At 38.9% G+C, this 24,416-nt stretch overlaps 1 protein-coding gene across 2 annotated transcripts in view; it reads left to right on the plus strand.

Moving 5' to 3' along the window:
* The window catches only part of FMN2 (formin 2), a 154,752-nt gene that overhangs the window by 91,827 nt on the left and 38,509 nt on the right, over positions 1–24,416 (plus strand). For both annotated transcript variants that reach the window (XM_033144343.1, XM_033144344.1), the window contains 6 exons: positions 8,071–8,132; positions 16,815–16,906; positions 17,030–17,159; positions 18,210–18,356; positions 21,060–21,119; positions 22,177–22,297. In XM_033144343.1, coding sequence (XP_033000234.1) covers positions 8,071–8,132; positions 16,815–16,906; positions 17,030–17,159; positions 18,210–18,356; positions 21,060–21,119; positions 22,177–22,297 — 612 coding nt within the window. The remainder of the gene's footprint in view (positions 1–8,070; positions 8,133–16,814; positions 16,907–17,029; positions 17,160–18,209; positions 18,357–21,059; positions 21,120–22,176; positions 22,298–24,416) is intronic.

Genomic DNA, 24,416 nt, shown 5'->3' on the forward strand with positions numbered 1-24,416 from the left:
GTGATAAAGCAGGATATCAAATCCAAACTCTTCTTCTTCTTTTTACTACTAGTATCTTAGAAAATATTTTAATGATGTTTCATGTGTTATCTTTTCAAACAGCTTGTATGTCTGCAGTGGCAGTCCTTTGAGCTTCATGGGTGCTGCCCCAGAGGCCTCCCAACTTTGAGGGGATCAATCAATTATTGTATTTGTATGCTGTCTTTGCAAAGTTAAAACTGTGCTGAAGGTAGCTTACAACATATAAAAAATTAGTAACTACAAAAAAAGTAGTCATAATAAGCTAAACATCAAAAAGTCACAACCATATACATCATAAGATCTGGAGGGAAATCATAATTTTCCGGAGGAAAATCCCATCAGCCCCCGCGACTGGTCAATGAAAGCACCAGATGGCCATGTGGACAGGAAACTTTCCCCAACTCTCCTGCCAAGCCGCAACCGTCAATGCTGTCAAAAATGGCAGGTGGTCTTTATGGCAGATCTTCCTTGCCACCAAAAAGTATTGAATCAAATTTGTTTTAAAATGAACTGAGATGCTTTGAAAAGGCATTAAATCTTATTTTACTTAGAAACCCATTAACAGGCAGATTTGGTAGAACTGTGCTCATCTGGACACTTTTGTTTCAGAAAGGTACATGCCAGTCTGAGAGTGACCTGTTTTCTTCACCCATGTTTTTATCACTTGCCAAACTGAAATAAAACTTATCTAAATAATTAAGATAAGCACTAAAGGGCTCTGTATGGTCATATCAACAAAACTCTCAAAAATAGAACTGCAATATAATCTCTCTAGATTAAACAGTCTACAATGGTAATCATGTTTGCATTTAAACATTTTATTCTGAAAGGATTACAACACTGGACTCATTTTTTTCCTCCCTTTCCCCAGACAAGAAGGCGACACACTGACTCAAACAAAATGTATTTGTTCTCTAAAAATTTAACTTGCACAAATTTTATAAACAAACTGTATAGGTGTATGAAGTTTTGGCTGATTTAATCAGTAACTTATGTCTTTGGATTTATATAAGCTTGTTTACTCAAGATGCCTGCATTGGAAATGTTTATACTAAAAATACCTCCTATTTTATAGCATTTGAATTAAAATCTATATCATTGTAACATTATTGCTATGGACTAGTGGGCATGACATAGTACCCCATGAAACTCTTCCTTCCTCTTCTTCATGCATGCAGAGACTAGATATCAATGCTACTAGTAACTCTGTACTGTGATTACTCATATTTAAGTGCATTTTTTAAATTGCTTTGATCTTTTTCTACTGCATCTTAAAAAGTATTTTAGCAGCCTTGGGGACCCAGTGGTATAAAAGCAGGGTAAAATTAAAAAGAAGAGGAAGAAGAAGAAGAAGAAGAAGAAGAAGAAGAAGAAGAAGAAGAAGAAGAAGAAGAAGAAGAAGAAGAAGAAGTTGTTCTTACATGACCTTCACCAATCTCTAAACATAATGGTCATTGGTCTTTCGTTCTGCCTTTACAATAGAATGGTTGTAATTGCATCTGTTAGCATCTCCCTTGTATGGATATTGCCAGTGTTCATCATAATTCTGCAAAATGAAGCAGTATCATTTATTATTTATAGAAGAGGAGCCTACTTGTATCAAAAAGTACACTTTAAAAAAGTATAACCCACCCTTTATTCAAATATCTCAGGATGGGGAACAATAAAATAATGTAAAATAACAACCTGCAACAAAAAAGATCAGATAAAATTCACATTACGGATTGCCATAAAACTGCAAAACAGATTCTAACTGAGCATTAACAATCTCCCAAAGCCTTAATGATTTGCCATGTTTAAGCTAGTGTCTAAGCACTAAAAGATTAGGCACCAGTCAAATTTCAGAAGTGATGGAGTTCTAGTACCTTGAATTCTGAATGGAAATGTATTGACTGCATTTTGCACTAGCTGCAGCTTACAAGTTAATCTTAAACGGCAGTCCTATGTACAGTGTACTACAGCAATCCAGTCAGGAGGTTATCAGGTAATGGATTACTGTGGCCAATCGGTCTCTGTTCAGGAATGGCCATACCTGGCCAAAAGCACTCTGTGACACCAGGGACACTTGAGCCTCCATTGACCAACTTGGATCAAGTAGTGCCCCCGGACCAAGAACCTCTTTCTTTACAGGGAGTGCAAGCCCATAACCTGTGTTGCAGATCAAATTAGATGTCTCAAATCTGCAGAGAAGGGTGGTGTTTGTTTTCATGTAATTTCTCTTTAAAGAAAGAAAAAAAGACCCACCATAGTACATAATTTAAAGTGTAGAAATAAATAAGAATTAGTCATTTTATTTTAGTTTTGTTTTTTGGGTTAGAAATTTGTCAGCCATCATTTACCTTTGTCAAGTCCCGCAAACCTTGGCAGTGAATTTTTGAAAAATTCAGGTTCTTGCCCTCCACAGAATTGAATGTCTGTATACTTTTTTTTAAAGACATTTTTTAATGCTATTTCTAGATTAAGATTTTTCATAAAAGCAGAGAACCGTGTTCATGGTGTCCTTATAACCTAACTTATAAGCAGCTCTCTGAAATATATACACTCTCCTGCATACCTGTGCAGTTGAAAGTACACAGGCCTGGCACCACTGTGTTTGCCATACATTTTCTTATCTCATAAAAGCATTCAATCAAAAGTGTTATGTTGCTCTCTAAGTAATTCTTAGGTAATCTTGATAACTTGAAAAATTAGAAGAGAAGCTGTCATGTATCTTGAAACACAAAAATTAACATTTTTGAAAGGTGGAAACCCAAGACAAACAGCTAAAAGAATGCAGAAGCACTTTAAAAACAGAATATTTTTATACAAATGCACATCCTATATTTAGAGCATAAGCATTTGTCTGCCTTTTGAATATTTGGGAAAGCATATTTTTTCCAATAACTTTAGATTTCTTATTCTGAATACAATTGTTTTTTTAAAAAAAAAACCTTGAGCATTGAGCAATGCCGCCTTGAGCATTGTTTCTTTAACTGTGGAAAAGTGGCATACAAATAAAAAAATGAAATGAACCTGTGACTGGGGACTCTTACCAAGCAACTGGTAGTTTTCAGCGAGCAACCCTTGAATGCTGGAGATGCTTAAATCCCTTTGACTTTCACAGGATTCATTATTATGGTCAGTGTCTATGCTATGGGATGGATCTTGTTAATATCACTGAAATGAGCAAAAAGTCTTTTTTCGTTTAGAAGGATGGGTTGTGATTAATCGTACAGATAATCTCTTCTTCAAGATAGAAAATGAGTGTATCATATGATGCCTAGTTCCTCTCTCCTCTTCCTCTTCCATCCCAGTTTTTATGTTGACTGGTACCAGTTATATTCCTCTCCTCTCTTGTGTTTAGCCTATTTCACTTAATACCTGTAATCTCAGTGAGTTGAGACCGTCACTGAAAGTTCTGGATTGATTAACTACTTTGGTCTGCTTTTGCCAGGCATGAGCAACCTGTGACCCTCCAGATGTTGCGGATTCCAACTCTCATCCGTATAATATGTGGGCTGAAAATGTCCCTCAGTGTTTGGTACCATTTTTTAGAGGTTGGTTTCTAGTGGCAAGAAGTAAGTTAATATTAAAGTGAGAAATGCTGAAAGGCTTTTTGTGGTGGTTTTGTGAGACTTTAAATTTACTCCTATCTAAATAATTTAACATTTATGTGTTTGGTTTTGGATTTATTTATTTATTGAACCAGCATGCCCTTCACAAAGAAAGGGAATGGAAAGAAAGAAAAAAGTTACAACCAGGTAACTTTTAAAATACTCCATGCAGTCAAAAATTAGAAAAGGGAAGGAGTAAAACAAAACAAAAAAGGTTTGAAAGAAAGCTAAAAGAGAAACTTGATTGTCTTAGGAAGTTAGTACATTCCAAAATGAGTGAGTGTTCTTTTCATCTGCTAAAATTCTTTCCTCCAATCTATACATACACACTGGACCCTGCTCAGTGCAATCAACATCAACGTTTCCTTATTTATATATTCTTTTATTATACTGTAACTAAAATTATGTTTCAGACCTGTAGGGGGGAAATGTGATGAGTCCCAGACACTGCATTTTATCACTGAATGCTTTACAGCAATGAGAAACAAATGAGCATGAATTATATTGTCTCTAATCTTGAGGTGTATACACAGAATCATTTAGCAACAGTGAAGGGTACTGATTTATGCAGGATAATGTAATCTGCTGTCAGTATTCTGTCAGGAATAGCCAGTGGAAATGCTCGCTAGGGTGTTTTCCTGGTCACATTTTACCTAAAAACTATACAGATTCACAGTATAGTAGAGTTGGAAGGGAACCAGAGGGTCATCTAGTCCAACCCACTTCTATGCATAAATTTCAGCTAGCTCATACACAAGTGATGGCCATCTAACCTCTGCTTTAAAACTCCCAAGGAAGGAGAATCCAGCACCTCTAGTGGGAGTCTGTTCCACTGTCGAGCAGCTCTTACTGTCAGCAAGTTCTTCCTGATGTTTAGTCGGAATCTACTTTCTTTTAATTTGAAGCTGTTGGTTTGGTCCTAGCATCCACATCAGCACAAAGCAAGCTTGCTCCATCCTATATGTGGCAGTCCTTTAAATATTTGGAGATGGATATCACATCTCCTCTCAGTCTCCTCTTTACCAGGTTAAACATACCCAATTCCCTCAACTGTTCCTCATAAGGCTCAGTTTCCAGACCCTTGATCATCTTGGTCATCCTCCTCTGCACACATTGCAGTTTGTCAATATCCTTCTTAACTTGTGGTGCTCTGAACTTGGACACAGTACTCCAGGTGTGGTCTGACAGAGGTAGAACAAAGTGGGACTATGTTTTGCCTTGATCTGGACACTATACTTCTGTTACTGCAACCTAGAATAGCATTAGTCTTTTTTTGCTGCTGCATCACACTGTTAACTCATGTTAAGTTTGTGGTCTACAAAGACCCCTAGATTCTTTTTACATGTAGTACTGGCAATACAGATGTCCCTCATCTTATATTTGTGCAACTAATTCTTCCTGCCAAAATTTAAAAGCTTACATTTGTCCCCATTGAAGTTCATTTTGTTAAGTTTGAGCCCAGTTCTCCAATCTATTAGTGTCACTTTGAATCCCGATTCTGTCTTCAGCAGCATTGGCTACTCCTCCCAGTTTGGTATCATCTGCAAAATTTGATGAACACCCCCTCAATACCTTCATCCAAATCATTTATAAAGATGTTGAACAACAATGGGCCCAGGACAAAACCCTGTGGCACCCAACTTGTCACTTTCCCAAGTTCATGAGGAATCATTAGTGAGCAGTCTTTGGGTTCGGTCAGTCAACCAGCTACAAATGCACCTAGCAGTTACCTCACCCATCCACATTTTAACAGCTGCTCCACAAGAATATTAGAGGGAATTCTCAAAAGCATTGCTGAAATCACGATAAACTATGTCCACAGCATTCCCCAGATCCACCAAGCTTGTAACTGGGACTATTTTTCAACCAGAACTCACCAGAACTGAGTTCCAGCACCTCTCAGGTGGGTGCCATTGCCATTGTAAGAGAACAAGAGATGCATTCAGAGATAGTAATCATAGCATCCTTTTCTCAGTGCTCACAGACTGTTTAATTATCTGTACTAGAACCTTTCCTGCTATTGATGTCAAGCTCACTAGTCAGTAGTGACCTGGGTCTTCTCCCCCCCCCCCTTTGAAGTTGGGGACAACATTTGCCTGCTTCCAGTCTGCAGGGACCTCACCTGTTCTCCAAGAATTCTCAAAGACAGAGGCTCTGATATGACATCCACAAGCTCCTTTAGTACCCTTGGGTGCAGCTCATCAGACCCTGGAGATTTGAAATCATTTAAAGTAGCTAGGTGTTCCCTTGCTACCTCGTTTCCTATCTTGGGCTTCAGCTCCCTCCTTGCATTGTTTATTCTGTTATCACCGGGTTGTACACTTTTGTGTGAAGATGGAGGCAAAGTAGGTATTGAGCAATTCTGCCTTCTCTCTGTCACCCAATAGCATTTCTCTGCCACACTTGCTTGTTCTTCTTCTTGCTTTGTACATAGCAAAGGAATCTTTTACATTTTTTTAACCTCTCTTGCATGCCTGAGCTCATTCTGATCTTTCACCTGCCTGACTCCCACAACTGTTGGCTACTCATGTGTACTCTTCCTTCATTATTTCTCCTTTCTTTCATATACACACATAAACATACACACACACATACAAACACACACACACACACACAAAATAGAAAGCACAAGGAAAACTAAATGGATGAAAGGAGAAAATTAGGCACCATTGTAGTTTTCCATAAAATCCCTGCCTTTCCATCTGTCAGAAAGCTCAAACCTGCTATTTCCTTGATCAGATTTTAATAAAAATAAAATAAGAGTACTGGTGAAAGAAAGGGCCCTAGTCATATCCCTTTGTTGTTGTTGTTGTTTAGTCATTTAGTTGGGTGCGACTCTTCGTGACCCCATGGACCAGAGCACGCCAGGCACACCTGCACAATGTTAATCCAAAGGAGCAGAACACACACCTGAAATAATTCTGAGATAGGATTGGGAGTTGGGTGGTCATATCCCCAATTTTATCTGCGCTCCCTTTTTTGTTGATGCTTTTCCTTTGGGGGGCATGCTTCATATTGAGTAAGAGAATCAACAAGGTCCACTTTTTTATCTCGTAAATGAGGGAATAATGCAGGGCTACCCAAGCAGTTACACACCACAAGCACACCCTGAAATTCAACGAAAGGATGCGGAAAGTCTGCTTTATCTTACAAAGCCTGAGGTTGAGTTGCAAATATGAACCTGAGCAACTGTAACCAAATGGGAAGAATTTGAAAGAGAGCATTACAGTGGTACCTTGGGTTACATGCACTTCAGGTTACATACGCTTCAAGTTACATACTGTGCTAACCCAGAAATAACGCTTCAGGTTAAGAACAGAAATTGTGCTCTGGCGGCGCAGTGGCAGCGGGAGGTCCCATTAGCCAAAGTGGTGCTTCAGGTTAAGAATGGACCTCCGGAACGAATTAACCAGAGGTACCACTGTAGTTTTCCACCTGATAATCCAAAGCAAGTGAGCCTTTCTTTCACAAAGTTAAAACACCACAACCTCCACAGTTATCACACAAACATGGGCAGCCAGTTCTGGCTTAATGTAACCAGCCTAGATGGATGAGGGTCAAGAGTCTACTTTATATTGCCCACCTCTCAGCCACAAATCATCCTGTCTGCTGGAAGTCTGAGCCGCTTTTCTCATTTGCGAACCCAGTGTATTACAAACAAAATTTGCCTTCTATTGAAATGTTTTTTGAAGTAAGCACCATGACAAGCTTTTAAATCATTCTATATAGTATTCCATCCTGCTAGCATAAATATGAATTTTCATATCTTTGCTATTGTTGAATTATCTTAACTTTCCTCCTTGGTGTCTTTGTTAATCATAATCATCATTTTCTCCTTTTGAAGTTGGGTTGACTGAAATTGCTGTTAGTGTAATGGCTAACTACATTTGTTTTCACACGAAAAGAACAGTAATGGATATCTGTGGCAAAACATAGATTACTTCGGGACCAGAAAAGCATAGTTTTGTATCTGTATGAAATCTTTGGCTTCAGTGCATAGAAGATTTAACCCTTGTCAGGTGTCTTGGAGGTCACTGGTTGATCTATGGATTAATCAGTTTAAGAGTGAAACCCAACCAGTGACAGGTCTCCTGTGTGTGTGTGTGTGTGTTTGGCTGTAATAGACTTGTGATTTTCTATAATGCTTTTAGTCGGACCATGAAACTCTGATGTAAAGCTTATCTCTGATCTTTGACTTTCGCCGTACTCATGGGATCCTATGTGTGTCTTGTAGGGGAATGGGGGCATGGATTTCTTAACATTTGACACCTGGCTCCACCAGGTTCCTTGTCCACAATCTTTGACACAGCACTTTTCCAAAGCATTAATAAACTTTAAGCCGTTAAGCTGTATGACCAGTGGGTCATAAAAAACTATTGTGCTTAGTCTTTTCTTCCCTGATGGATTATCATATTGACATGTAATCCTTTTCCACTTTTGTCTCTCTTTTTCACAGCTGTTGTGAACTTGGATAACTCTGTGGTTGATTTAGAGACTCTTCAAGCCCTTTATGAGAATGTGAGTAACAAGACAAATATATATCATGAATATATACTCATTGTATTATTATTAGCACTTTCTGATTGCCTGAAAACCAGGGCATAGCCATTATGTTGTGGCTATGGGAGTGTTGCTATAATAGAACTGTTTCCTGGTTCAAATCAAATGGAAAACACCATGCAGAAATTAAAAGGTCTGGGAAATTGTGTAACCCCTCAAAGACAGGACATTACAAATTAGTAGACTAAGACATGTAGTCTAGCATAATAGGAAAGCACAGTGGAAAAATTATGTTCCTACACATCAAAAAGTTAGTCAGAGGACATGTGCCAGATCTATTTGGTGCATTTTTAATAGTCAGCTGCTGGTTTTATTGTGGAATAGCTGTTTTACATTTTAATCATTCTTAGCATGTAACAAAAGCCAGTATTAACACACATTAATATACTGTAAGGTCAGGGATTGGTTGGCACTAAATCTTATCTTTCGTCTAACATGAGTATATTTAAAATAATTATTTTAAAATCCATTTTCTTCCTGTATTCACTTTTATCTCTTTATTTAATTGCTATAGTCTACATTATTTTCCCTCCATGTAGCTACTGATCTGCTTTCACTTTAAAGCCACAAAACTGTCTGTTCATAAGTGATACTAATTCTACCTAAATTTAAAGAAAATCCAAGGAGCGTCCAAGCTGAAATGGAAAGCTGAAGTACAGTACACCAATATATGCTTCCCCCCACCTCAAGTGGTTTGGAAGAGTAACTTAAACATATTTTTAATGGATTTCCTACCCCAATGCCTAAACTAAGTCCATAGCTCAGACTTCAGCCCCAAAATGATGTCAGTTTATAGTCCAAACTTGCTTTCTGGAGGAGATGGAGAAGAGAAGAGCATGCTCTTTTGCCAAAAGCGTTTTCAACCTTCCTGTAGGATCTCTCTTTCCTAGTCATTGTTCCTAACAAAATAAATTCTTTCCAGGGCCACTAATGGAATTCCAGCAGCCCTGATTCCATCCCTCTTCAAGCTTACAACAATACATATTGTCTTTAAAAGTACAGTCCCTGTTAAAAATTAGTTGCTGAGCATGGCTGTCTATTAGTTACTAAATGTGAATGAAAGCATGTGTAAAAAAGGATATATTCTAATGCTTTCAAGAAGTTTATAGGTTCCAATAGGTTTCCTGTTGGGGCCATTACCGAAAAGGTTTTTTATGTGCTTGTGCACCCTGGATGTTGAGATGGGTAAAGGGAGCCCTCTTTGTTGTTCCACCACTCTCAGAAGCTCAGAGCTAGGTGGGAGTGCTGCCCCAGGAGAGGACATTCTCTGTGGCAGCCCCCTAAGCTGTGGAACTCCCCATAGAGGTCCATCTGACATCTTCATTATACACCTTAGGGCCAATGCTGAAGGCATACTACTTTACCCTGTTTTTTTGTTTGTTTTGGTTTTACATCCATGATGTATATTTTAGTTCAACTTTATTTTTGTGATTGTTTTTAACATTGAGTTTTAATAGCTGTAACCCACCCTGGGGGCCATAGGGTGAATGGCAGGTTGTTGTTGTTGTTTCTTGTGGCATAGTGGGGGTTTAAGATAGCTCTTCTGATAATATCAAAGGATGATAGGGTAAATAATGGGAGGGGTGATAGGTACCCACTGTAAAATGGCTTAATAGCTCATCACTAGCACCCTTAATTGTCCCTAACAGCAAGAAAGAGATGCATGTAGGGTAGAAACATAATATAAATACCTGCTTTTTAGCCTTGTTGTGATGGTGACACTAGCTGTTAATCAGGGAAGTAGCAATGAAGCTGTTGAAAGGACCTGTTCAGGCTACTATGGCAAAAATATTCATAGAGGCTTGCGCTGCTTTGTCTATTAAACATAAAAGAAAGAACAACAAGCTGGAGTGAAAATAATCTTCTTGGCGAGTCTCTTAATCTTAAACTTTTTCAGAACTGTAGCAGGGGGGAGGAAACATCACTGCTTTGCTCTTGTCTTTGGGGTCCACTGCCTTGAGAGCCTGGGGAAATGTTGACATCTTCCCTGGATTTATGAGTTGCTACTGCTCTTGCTGTATGGAGGAGAAGACAAGAGGAGCTTGCCAAGGAAGCTACTGCTGTGGATATCACTGCTGGAAAAGTGGGCCTAACTGGAACTCTGATCTGCAGCTGGCGCCATCTCACCTACATTTTCTGCTAAAAATATAGTGTCTCAAATAATTCTTCCTTTAGTTTAACTCCTCTTCAAGGAGGGAGTTTTCTCTTTCACCCCCAGCTTTCCCTCCAGAACAAGGAGGATTCTTTTTCTGCTGAAGCCCGAAAAGAATTGCCCAGGTTTTCCTGCTCCATATTTCAAAATCTTTTATTAATTGCACAACCTTTCCTGTTACTTTTCATACACTGCATTCATTAATTGTCACATCTGAACATTCTTTTTACTACACAGTTAAAACACTGCGGTACTAGTTCTCAGACGTTCTATTTGATCTCTGAAACATATGGGAGCATTTGTTTTATGATCTTTCTTCAAAATGTAATCACTTTTTTCTGATTACATATGTTTGGCATGGCGCTTTTCCTTCGAGATGTGAAGAAGTTGGGCAGCCTCCAAGTCTAAACACACCCTAATTTCAAAAGCCACAATCCTGAGGGCTTAATTCCTGTTTACTAAGGAATTAAAGACTTGTTAAACTGCATAGTTACTGAATACATCTTAGACATTTTCTATTTTCCAGTGAGAAACCCAGATTTAGGCTTATTGTTCTGTGTTATTGGGGATAGTTATGGACATCATAGTACCATGGGTATTCTTCCTCTTCCTCTTGTCCTCCTCCTCCTCCAGTCTCTGTGTATTTGCTGAATGGTTACTGAAGAAGCTGTTACAGTAACATGGAATTAAAGAGGCTCTAGTGTTTAACGTAGAGAAGAGGAGATTAAGAAGCTACATGATTGTGGATACCTGAAGGACCCATGAGCTGCTGCTGGATCACACTGTTGACTCATGCCGAGCTTGTTCCTTTTCACATGTACTTCTGTCAAGCGAGGTGTGCCTCATCTTATGTTTGTGCCGCCAGTTATACCTGCCTAAGTGTAGAACTGTTCATTTGTCCCTATTGAAAATTATTTTGTTAGTTTTGGCTCTCCAAACTGTTCTCCAGGTCCTCTCAAATCCTAATTCTATTTTATGCAGTATTAGCTACCCATCCCAATTTGGTGCCTGCAAATTTTGTGAGCATCGCCTCCATTCTTTCATCTAATTCCTTTATAAAAATGTTGGACAATACCAGGCTCAGGACAGAATCTTGCATCACCCCACTTGTTACTCCCCACCCCCAGGATTATGAGGAACCTCCTCCTCTCCTAGACAAAGACTCATTATCATAGATTGTTGTTATCTCTGAATACAGCTATTGGGTATAAAATGATGGAAAGTGTATTTAATGTAGCAATTGGGGAAGGAGTGGCTCTTACACACTTTCTGGTTTATCTTATTCCCCCCTCCCCTTACATCACAGTCTGCTATCAGCCACCAATAAAAGATGTGCTGTGATTAATAATACATAATACATATGTATATGTGAAGAACAATATATTTATGAGCAGTCAAGGATTTATGAGATGAGAGTTCTGAAAAGTGTCTTGCAGGAGACTCCCACCCAATTGGTTTTACTTTCCTACTTAAAGTATATTTGATGGGGAACTGTGCAGGAATATTATCTTGTGTCTTGTTTGCTGTACTATATTACAATTAGCTTGTGCCATCAGTTTTCTATTTAATTTATTTCAATGTATTGTTTCAAAGATGTTTCAAGTGTAATCAGGAGCTAATGAAATTTTATGTGAACAATATGTTGAATGTTCTCTTTGACAAAATGCTCTTGAGGGGAATAGGAATGTCCTTTTTATTTCCTGAATTTGGCTTCAATTTTATATACATGCACACAGAGAGAGACAAATATAACCAAAATTAGCTTTGGAGACTTGACACTTGACGCAGCCCACAAATAGTGTACCAGAAAACTTAGCTCATATTGCAAGATGCAGGAGAAACATTTTACTGAATCTCAACTAGATCATGCATGGCAGATCGCCATACAACCTCTGCTTAAAAAACCTCCAAGGAAGGAGAGTCCACCACTTCTCATGGGGGTCTGTTCCACTGGTGAATAGCTCTTACCGTCAGAAAGTTTTTCCTGATGTTTACTTTAAATCTGCTTTCTTGTAACTTGAATCCATTGGTTTGTGTCCTAGCCACTGGAGCAGGAAAAAAAGCTTGCTTCATTCTCCATGTGACAGCCCTTTACATGTTTGAAGATGGCTATCATATCTCTTCTCAGTCTCCTCTTTTCCAGGCTAAACATACCTAATTCCCTAAATCATTCTTCATAAGGCTTGGTTTCCAGACCCTTGGTCATTTTGGTCACCCGCCTCTCCACATGTTCCATCTTATCAATATCCTTCTTCAACTGTGGTGCCCAGAAATGGACTGAATATTCCAGGTGTGGTCTGATGAAGGCAGAATAGAGTGGGACTATTACTTCCCTTGACCTGGACACAATACTTCTGTTGATGCAGCCTAGAATAGCATTAGTTATTTTTGATGCTGCATCACACTGCTGACTCATGGGGGTCCCTTCCAACTCCACAATTCTATGATACTATGGAACGTGTTGGCTCAGTGCAACATAGGGCAGCAGAATCCTATTTCCCCACCTAGTCACTTGTGCTGCCTTTGAAGGTAGGGCAGCACACTTGAAGTGGCACCTATGTCCCATAATCCTAATCTCTCACTGCAGATTTTCCTGTGTTTATTAATGAGGCTTTGAAGTTGTACTGAAAGCATACTTCCCTCTTTCCTGTAATTCCTGTTTCTCTCAGGTTGCCTGTAGGCTAACAAAGATTGGGTCTCAAGGGATCTGAAACCCAGGTCATTTCACCAGACCAGTGGCACAAATTTGAATAGAATATTGGGGGCGTGCTGACCCACCCCCACCCCATCAGAAGGACAGAAGGATGTAGGGAGGCTGAAACCGAGCAGGCACAGACCAGGGTGAAGCCTCTTGGCCCCAGGGAAGACTATGCCACCTCCCTCCCCTCACCTGGCGCTTCCAAGGCTTGGGCGGCTGGGCTCTGAGCATGGGAGGCAGCCCTGCTCAGGCTGGAGCCGACACTGAGAGGCTGAGTCAGGGGGCTTGCTGGGGGACGACAGCAGGCCCAATCACACACCACTCCCTTTTCTCCCTGCCCAGATGCCAACAGGTGGCAGCCAAGTTACCTCCATGGCGGGGGGCTTGTGGGGTGCCAGGTCCAAGCTGAGGCCTCTGGAGAGGAGGGAGGGGGCCCAGGAGACTGAAAAGTGGGTGGGCAACCAGGCACCTTACCTGCACTCTCTTTCAGCGGAGAAGGAGGCTGTTGTGGCTTGGCATGGTCAATTGGGGAGATGCCCCCCAAAATGGGGGAGGGGGTCTGGGCTCCTTAGAGTTGGCAACTATACACCAGACCAAAGACTTAAAATCTTTTGAAACGGTCAGCAATGACTCTCTATGTAAATGCACTTTATCAAGTAACATATAGGGAGTTGCTTCTTCGGTCTTCCCCCACCTAGAACCCTTCCTGCATGTGGAAAGTTAACACATCATGGAGTGTAGTTAGTGTTCTCCCCAAGGGTCAATTTAGAAGTTGGATGGAAGCCTTAGGACTCACACCCAGAGATATTTTGCTGTTTTCCAACAGCACTGAATCCAGGAGCACACCAAAACTGTGGAGCTGCTTCTTCCAGGAGAGAACAATACCACCCAGAGCAGGACATCTTCCCATCTCCCAGACAAAACATCTCTGATTTTTCAGTATTCAGCTTCAGTTTATTAGGCCACACCCAACCCATTACTGCCTCCAAGCACTGGTCTAACACTTCAACTGCCTCTTCTGATTCAGTTGAAAACAGAGATGGAGCTGGGTGTCATCCACATATTGATGACACTTAACTCCAAATTTCCTAATGACAGCTCTCAGGGGGCTTCATATACAGGTGAAACTCGAAAAATTAGAATATCATGGAAAGGTTCATTTCTTTCAGTATTTCAACTTAAAAGGTGAAACTAATATATGAGATAGACTCATGACATGCAAAGCTAGATATGTCAAGCCTTTATTTGTTATAATTGTGATGATTATGGGGTACAGCTGATGAGAACCCCAAATTAACAATTTCAACTTTGGGGTTTTCAGCAGCTGTACGCCATTATCATCACAATTATAACAAATAAAGGCTTGACATATCTCGCTTTGCATGTCATTAGTCTATCTCATATATTAAACTCCAGTAGCTAATGAAAACAATTGGTTACATAAATGGACTTTTCTACGATAATCTAATTTTTCAAGTTTCACCTGTAGATGTTAAATAGCATAGGGGGAAAGATAGAATCCTGTGGGACACCACAGGACAGCTCCCGTAATGCTGAGCAGCAGCCGAATGACTGCTTTCTGGAAATGGCTCTGGAGATATGAGCAGACCCACTAAAGCACAAAATAAAAAAATAAAAAAATCCTTCCAGTAGCACCTTAGAGACCAACTAAGTTTGTTATTGGTATGAGCTTCTGTGTGCTTCTTCAGATACACTGAAACAGAAGTCACCAGACCCTTATATCAGAGGGTGGGGAGGGGTATTACTCAGAAGGGTGGTGGGAATGGGTGATTGACTGATAGGTGTGGTAAACCTGTTGACGACTGTTAACGACTGCAATTGGTCTTACAGGAAATAGCAAGGGGTGAGGTGAGATGGCTAAAAATAGCTTTATCATGTATAATGAGATAAGAATCCAATGTCTCTATTCAGACCAGGTCTCTCCATGTTTTTAAGTTTGGTAATAAGTTGCAATTCAGCAACTTCTCATTCCAGTCTATTTCTGAAATTCTTTTGTAATAAGACAGCTACTTTGAGATCTTGTATATAATGTCCTGGGAGATTGAAATGTTCTCCTATTGGTTTCTCTGTCTTGTGATTCCTGATGTCAGCTTCAATGCCATGACCAGACCTAAAGCCAGACAGGCATCTGGGCCTGGGCAAGATGTCTAATTTTCTCCCCTCTCCTCCCTGACCAGTGGTTGGGCCCTGCTCTTTGGTGGCGACCGGCACCGGCATCGACATAGGAAGAGTGGAAGCTTTAGGGGTTGTGAATCCTGTGTGGAAAATTTATACAGTAATTGATTTTGTTTTTGTTTTTGTTTTTTTACTGTCACATTTCTGTGGTCTCATGCTCTCTGAAAGATTGAGCCATCAGGACTAACACAACAGACACTGCTTTTAAACTATAATATGAGATATCATGATCCCGGTTGTACTTTCCTGTGCCCAGCTCTGTAGTATGTTCAATTGTTATCTCATGGAGGCTATGTAATTTAATTATTAATACAACCCCAAAGTCTATACCAAACATTGCTTTTGCATATACTTCTTCAATTCAGAATGTATTCAAGCACTCAGTGCTCAAAACTCAGATGTTCACTGTTACAGGTAGGTAGCCGTGTTGGTCTGCCATAGTCAAAACAAAATAATAAATAAATAAAAATCCTTCCAGTAGCCCCTTAGAGATCAACTAAGTTTGTTCTTGGTATGAGCTCATACCAAGAACAAACTTAGTTGGTCTCTAAGGTGCTACTGGAAGGATTTTTATTTATTTATTATTTTGTTTTGTCAGATGTTCTCTGTTATAGAAAGGGAGTGTGTGTGTGTGTGTGTGTGTGTGTGTGTGTGTATTACAGCAGGCACATGGGTTTATTCAGCTTCAGTGTTTGATGGGTATTATACTCATGTTAAAATACTACAAACGTAATGCTACTTAAGGAAAAACCCGTCTGCTGTTACAACACTTTGACCTCTAAAATAACTGTTGCTCTTTCCTTTGAACAGAATACTGTTGAAAAGTGGAACCTGCTAATAGAAAGTCACATCAATATTAGAGGGAAATGAGATTTTTGACTGTGTTTGTTTCATCTTAAGTGGAGCAAATCTTTATGTAAAAGGGGATTTGTTTAGCATTTTACTAACGTTCATCTCCCATGGTTTTGGAACCAATTGATAAATAACTCACTTAAAGAATTCCCCCCCCCACCCTCCAAAAACAAATATTGACTCGTATATCAATAGTGTTGAAAACTTTGATTCAGGTCATCATGCCTTACTTTGTTAAATGTGTAAATGTGTTTTTGGAGACCAGATTGCCCTAAGGTACAAGCAACTATCTAGTGAAAAAAAATGTGCTTAAGAATGACACTAGATCCAGGAAAATATATGAAAAGCTCAAAAGGTGTGGTGTAGTGTGTGTGTGTGTGTGTGAGAGAGAGAGAGAGAGAGAGAGGGAGAGAGAGAGAGAGAGAAGACCATGAGTTGTCTTTATGTATGCTTGAATGAATAGATCTCTTGCAAACTATTAACAGTCATAACATTTCATTTAGAGAAGTTTTGTTCGGCATCAAACATTCTTGCATGTAACATTCTTTAATAAACTAAGTCACTGAAAACATTGAAACCATCTATATAAACAGCTGAATTTCTTAATATGAGGAGTCGTAACTGATTTTAATTGATTAACTTGTTATGAGCATTATATAATTTCTTTTATTTGTATTTGTATCCTGCTTTTAAACCATTATGTTCCCTCCACCCCCCTCTCTTTGTCTGTCTTTTTTTAAAGAGAGCACAATCAGATGAACTTGAAAAGATAGAAAAACATGGCAAGTCAAGTAAAGAAAAGGAGAATGCCAAGTCTTTGGACAAACCTGAACAGTAAGGACCCTATGGTTGGGTATTCTGTTGGGCTGCAATGCTACCTTCTGCTTTGTGGGAGAATAATTTACCTGTGAAGTTCATATAATAAATATAAACAATACTTTTCATTAACTTTGGCAGGTTTCTTTATGAGCTGTCCCTCATTCCCAACTTCTCAGAACGAGTCTTTTGTATCCTGTTCCAGTCAACGTTTTCTGAAAGCATTTCCTCCATCCACAGCAAACTTGAATTGTTGCAGAAACTGTGTGAGGTAGGTTAACTTTGGACCATCTGATGTGAGGGCTAGATTTGCTGATATTTAATCTTCTTGTTCAGCATACTCATATTTCAAAAGTTTTATTTACTTTAGCTGCTCATTAAATGTGAAGGATAGCAGTCCTGCTGAATGGAACATTTTATGATTGTGCTTCAAGATCAAAGCAAATCTTAAGATTTGGCTTTCAGTGCTAAAATATAACATCACAAGTCTGTAGCCAATGCACACCAACCTCTAGAGAATAATGTACCTTCTTCCTGTGCCAAAGCAAAATCTCTTCTGTCTGTAACTGATGCTGCCTTCCCTTTAGCATTTTCTAAACAAACACTATTTGGCCTTTTCTCTTAATGTGTGTGTTATTTTTTGTAAACATCCTTTCTGTTATAATTTCTAATAATCAGATTGGAGTAATTTGGTGACATTGACATTAGCTAAACATCTTGAAACTTAACTACAATAAGAATCTATGGCTGCTATCCTATATCCTTTTAATCTGGGAATAATTCCCATTGAACTCAGTGGGAGTTACTGTTAAGTAGACACATATGAAATTGTGCTACATTTCCTAAACATTCTTCTACAAATTTAACAAGTTCTGTCCCTTAATGGAAACCGGGAAACCCTGATGATGGTGATGGTGATGATAGTAGTAATAATTTACTTATACCCTGCCCATCTGGCTGGGTTTCCCTATTATATATGTGTATATCTTGAAGATGAGTGACCTTAATGATACCAAATGATTAATAAGTACTGATATTCCTGTGTCAGGGAAGGGCAGGGGGTGGTGTTAAAAGTTTCAGCATTTGAACATTTTGGTTTTATTTTATTTGTAACCCGTGAATAACAGTTAAGTCCTACAAAATAGTTACCATTGAGGTTTTATTGAGATAATCATAGCATGAATATGATATGCAAAAGTAAGTTACAGCATATATATTTCTTATAACAAACAATCATTTTCGCCATTGCCATTGTCTATTATTTCTTAAATGAAACCAAATATTTCTGATGAAGAATTTGCTCTGTATTTTGTTTTCTCAGACACTGAAGAATGGCTCAGGAGTTATGCAGGTCTTAAGTTTGGTCCTTGCTTTTGGGAATTACATGAATGGTGGAAACAGGACAAGAGGACAAGCAGATGGCTTTGGGTTAGACATACTTCCCAAACTAAAAGATGTCAAGAGTAGCGTAAGTTTGGTTCTTTTCAGTTGTTGTAAAACTTAATATTGTATTCTTTAGCTCATAGATTCCCTGTAGTTACCTCAGTCATTAAATAAATGGTTGATCACATCTGTTATGTTAAAGTCTTGTTTCCATACTCTTTTTTTTTAAAAAAATAATTTTTATTACTTTTTCAATTTTTATATTTCAAAATAAACCTCTTCCATTATAGCCATCCATTCAACTTCTTCCCTCCCTCCCCTTCCAAGGTTCTTTTAATTTACCCACCATTCCTGCATATTTTTATATATCCCCCTAATTCAGTTCTCCCATCTTACATCCCTTTTAAATATGTTATACTTTTGAATTTTCCTTAATACTTCCAGCATTTTCATCTGTACACAATTATTTACTACATACTCAATGAAAATTTTCAGCTCCTCTTTAAATACCTGTGATTCTTGCTCTCTTGTTCCGCTTGTTAGACCTGCTAACTCTGCATATTTCTATCATCATAAGTTACCAGTCCTCCTTGCTAGGGACCTCCCTCACCTTCCATTTTTGAGCTAACAGGATCCGAACCACTGTTGTTGCATACATAAATGTCTGAACCATTCCTAACAGAAATGCCTCTGGGGGTTTTTTGGGGGGGGAATGTTGTTTTAAACATTTTCCCCCATCTCATTATATATCATCTCCCAATATTCTTTAACTTTTTTGCATGCCCACCACATATGAAAAAGCCCCTTCCATTTCTTTACATTTCCTGCACAAATTTGATTCCACTTTATAGTTTTTAGCTAGTCTACTTGGAGTTCAATACCATCTATGAATCACTTTCATGTAGTTCTCTTTCAACATGTAGCATGCAGTAAATTTCTTTCTTCCAGACTTTCTCCCAGAGGTTTAGTTCTATAGTATAAAGGTAAAGGTAAAGGAACCCCTGACCATTAGGTCCAGTCGCGGATGACTCTGGGGTTGCGGCGCTCATCTCGCTTTACTGGCCAAGGTAGCCAGCGTACAGCTTCCAGGTCATGTGGCCAGCATGACTAAGCCGCTTCTGGCAAACCAGAGCAGCGCACGGAAACACCGTTTACCTTCCCGCCGGAGGGGTACCTATCTATCTATTTCCACTTTGACATGCTTTCGAACTGCTAGTTTGACAGGAGTAGGGACCGAGCAACGGGAGCTCACCCCATCATGGGGATTCAAACCGCCGACCTTCTGATCAGCAAGCCCTAGGCTCTGTGGTTTAACCCACAGCACCACCCATGTCCCGTTCTATAGTATACCCTATATCAATTGCCCAGTGGGTAATTGAGGCTTCAACCAGCTTGTCTTTTATTTCCCATCGAATAATAGCTTATACATTTTAGATAATAGTTTTTCCTTATTCTGCAGTAACTCTCAGATTGTGAGCTTTCATACAAAAATCCATTGTTTTCATCAGTGTCTATGGCAATTTTCTTCCTGTTCAAATGTGATGTCCAGCACACTTATGTTGGCAGACCCAACAATGGGGAGAGCCAGTATAGACTTTACTGCAGGAACTTAATATTGGATCATTGTGGATTGGAGCATTGTTTGGTGTGAAGGCTTAAGTAGCTTCATTTATACTTGCTGTGTCCTCAGCACACTTCTTGAAATTTCAGAACATGCTTTAGGGATCACCTATGAAAATGACAACCCTCCTTTTCTACATAGTGAAAATTGTACTGAAATTGTTGTGTTTTATCATTACATCTGCATATTTTCCAAAATGAAGCTGTATTGCACTTTGAATTTCATGCAGGTTCCTTTATTAGTGATTCTAAATTAAATTGTTATGCTTTTTCTTTCCTTTTTAAGAAAATAAGAAAGGTTATTCTTAGTCAGACCATAGTTCCATCTTGCCCAGAAATCTGTTTCCAACAGTTGCCTCCCAGAAATTCTCAGGGAAATTTACAAGCAGGGCATAATGGAGAATTTTATCCAATGTTTGTCACTAGTAACAGGAGGTATACAGCCTCTAAATTGGCCAATGTTTTAACTGTCTTGGCCAATAGGCTTTGACTGAGTTTTCCTTAAAGTAGTTGTCTAATATCTATGCATAGTGACCACCATAACATCCTGTGGCAATGAGTTTCATAAACTATGTGTGTGATTTGCATGAAGAAGTACTTTGTTTTGTCCTCTTTAAACATATTGTCAACAGTTCATTGGATAACCTGCCCTCAAGCTCCAGCATTTGTTTCCTATTAATTGCATTACTGTTCAGTTATAAACAGTATCCAGTGGTTTAAGTTGAAGCAGACAAAGTTCAGAAACTTTCAGTTTAAGGAATCATTAATAGAGTTTTACATTCTGTCCATTGGTATCCCTATCACCATTAATTTCTCTGTCATTGCCCTTTACTATCTGAAAATAACAGCTAGATATATATGAAACAAAGGATAAAAGAAAAGACTGTACACATGCCCTCATATTTTGGGCATTCAACACTCCCTTTAATTCTCTGTTCATATGCATGCAAGATTGGACTCTATTTCCTTTAATCCTGATTTAATATGTCAGCTCTTGCTTCTCTGCTAACATAGCAGCTCCGAGTTATAATGCTCTTGTCCTCTTCCTAAGTTTCCTTCATCTTCTAGTTTAATGGTTCACCAATTGTATAAAAAATAGAAATGATGAGCAAAAATTCGATACATTTTATGCACAATAGTTTCATTATTTAATTTTGCCCCTGTACAGGACAACAGCAGAAGTCTCCTGTCATATATTGTCTCATATTATTTGCGTAATTTTGATGAGGTAGGTATAAATTTCTCCATTTTAACTTATTTTGTTTTGATTTTCTTGCTTCTGTCACTGAAGCTTAATTCCTTGTCTTCTAGTGGTTTAAGTGTGACAATATGCTCTGCATATAGCTTTGATTGACCATTATCTGCTAGGAACGTGGATATATTTTTGAGGTGAAATGTTGTTGCTGTTGTTGTTATGGTTATTAAATTAGATTTCTAACCTGCTCTTCACCCTAAGGTCCCACAGTGGGTTACAACAGTATAAAATACAATAAGCAAAATAACATGGTGTTGTTTATTTAAAGAAAAACTACCAGAAGGGTAGATTGAAGCTTACCCCTCAGTGGCGTCAGAGACATCAGCCAAAACAATCCATTCAAGATTGTACATGCCATCTACAACAAAAACTAATACTTCATGCATAAAAATTGCATACACTGAAATTAGAATTGGAAATTGCATTCTCATGTTACCCTGGCATATCCGTATTTTTGAGAAGGCAATGGTACTAGCTCAGGCCTCCTTCCCTGAGAAAATGTGTACATCATTTTTGCATAAATGAATCTGGAAATAAATTTCAGGTCATATTACTACTGGGCTTAATGGGCACAGGGAGCTTCAACGCAGGGATGAGAAAGCTGTCTCTTTCCCCTGTACAGAGGTTGTTAGCTCAGTGGTCAGGGGTGATGGCAGTTGTAGTCCAACAACATCTGGATGGCTACAGATTTCCAGTCCCTGTTCTTGTGTAACTATGCCCTGGTCTCCATCTGCTTTACAGCTGGAAAAATACAGCTATCCCACTCATCTTGAGGCTCTGGCCACTCTACTCTACTCTACCATTTTGAATATAGTTGGAGACTAGTTCATCTTTTCCACCAGCACACAATGAGCTACCAAGTGATATTGCCCATTTGCTTGTTGGATTCCATTTGTCTGCTATTAACAAGCCTATACCTTGACTACTTAGATACTATATTTGCTTTAATAAGTAGGTGTTAAAAGTAGAGCTCATATCTCAGTTGCTAATATTTTAATATTTTAATGTTATTTATTTTATGCTTTGTCAGGATGCTGGAAAAGAACAATGCATCTTCCCTCTTCCAGAGCCACAGGACCTTTTTCAAGCTACTCAGTTAAAATTTGAAGAGTTTCAGAAGGATCTCCGCAAACTTAAAAAAGACTTGCGAGGTACATAAGTTTGCAGTCCCTTTTGAGAAACATTCAGAAGATTTTTCTCTGCGTATCTAAAGTTTGAAAGATATGATGCCCATAAAGCCAAATGTATGTCACAGATATGAATAAAAGCCTTCAAGTGAATGTTATCAGCAACTGATTGCAAAACTAAGCTTCTACAGTAGAGAAAACAGTTATTCTACATAAGCCTTTAGAATTGCACTTCTCATATTTAGAGCTTTTCAAAAATAACTTATGTGGTTTGTCTTGAGAAGGTGAATGGGCTGTGAGGGAAGTCTTCATTTTCTGACATATCACTTAGAAAATCTGAAATAACTTACATGGAAAGCATGGCACAATATTTAAGACCACAGTTTAATATATAAATTGTTAAAAGTGCCAGAGTATTCTTGATGGGCTATTTAGGCTGCAGTCCTGGAAATAAGTTCTTCTGAACACAGTGGAGCTAATTTATGATTTAGGATTGTTCTGTTAATCTAGCTCTCCAAATCAGCAGGATGGTCTTAAACCACAACATATATTCAACAAGACAGGTGTTTATTTAACCATAGACAGTTGCTAATATTCTTGTCTTGGTGATTGAACATGTCATTACAAGATGAATCTGATTTTCTAGATATATTTCAGACGGGTTTCAGATCCAGTTTGGAACTGAAACCGCCTTTATTGTTCTCTTGGAATTCTTATTGGCTTTTGATACCTATGACCACGGTATCTGTCCTGAGATGGGCTGTTAGAGATGATGCTTTGAAATGGTTCTGCTTTTCCAATTCCAGAAGCTGGTGTTGGATCCTTTGGGAAATGTTCTTCAGAGTCCCACAATTAAAGATCCTGGTGGATTTTTATTTTAAGTGTTCAGTAAGCACTGAAATTCAGTAGGGATGGGGGCCTGTCTGACCTCAATTGGAAGGGAGTTCCAGAAAATTGGGCCCACAGTGCTGAAGGCACACCTCCTTGTGGATACAAGCCAAGTATCTGAGCCATGGGGGACCACTAACAGAGACTCCCCTGAAGTACACAGTGATTGAGCAGGGCTATAAGGCATCAGATATCATGGACCTTGTATTAAGGACCTTGTAAATTAATACAAGAGTCTTGAACCTGCCCCTGTAGCATGTGGGCAGCCAGTGCAAGCTTTGGAGCACAGTAGTGTCTGTCCCCAACAAGTCTCGCCGCAGCATTTCACATCAGCTAGAGCCTTGGGATGAGGCCCAAGAGTCACCTCACATAGAGCACATTGCAATAATCAAGTTCTGAGATTGCCATTATTAATGGAGATTTCCCCTGCTTCTCGGTTACACAAGCCAATCTGAAGCCATGTAGTATCTCTCAGTTGCTTCTGGCTTAATATAATTTTGGACCTCCACATGTATGCCATGACAGTCACACAATGTCATTCTAAATGGAGACTGGTGATTAAGGTTGCAAGATAAAGCTCTTAAGAGTCACAAGCAGTTGGAAAAACATGACATGAGTTTCTTCTCACATGAGAAACAATTTTCTGAGGTTTTCAAAGCAGCAATTTAGCATGGCATTAAAGCTAGTGCAATTTGACTTGACGAAAAGAATCCTTTTAATGGCTTAGCTGAATTTATTGATGGCTTTTGCAAGTTTTATAAACCATTGGATGCTCATCGTAATAGCTGAATACTCTTTTTGGGGGGAGGGAGGGGTCCAATAACTTCTAAACTAAACAGATATGTACTCTTACTCCCCATTCCCCACCATATATCTCTTTCTTACTTGCAAAAACACAGATTCCTTACATATACATAGAGGCTCAAGCATACTCTTATTTTCCTCTAGCATATTGTCATATATATTTCTTGCCAGTCATTTATCATCAGCTTTCTTTCTTATGGCCCTTCCTCCTGTGACAGCATAGGACAGTGAACAACACAGAAGAATAATCAAGCAATAATTAAAAACATCTAAAAATACATCCCTAAAACAAAGAAACAAAAATATACAAAAACAATGCCAGCTGCTGAAATTTTGCTTGAGCTTCATGTATGAAAAGTCTTACTAAACAAAGATGTCTTCAGTTTGTGTCTAGACATCATCCATATGAGGGACAGAGGCATCATCTTGGGGAAGGTGTTCCATAGATGGG

Source organism: Lacerta agilis, chromosome 3 (genome assembly GCF_009819535.1).
Source record: "Lacerta agilis isolate rLacAgi1 chromosome 3, rLacAgi1.pri, whole genome shotgun sequence".
Classification (NCBI taxonomy): domain Eukaryota; kingdom Metazoa; phylum Chordata; class Lepidosauria; order Squamata; family Lacertidae; genus Lacerta; species Lacerta agilis.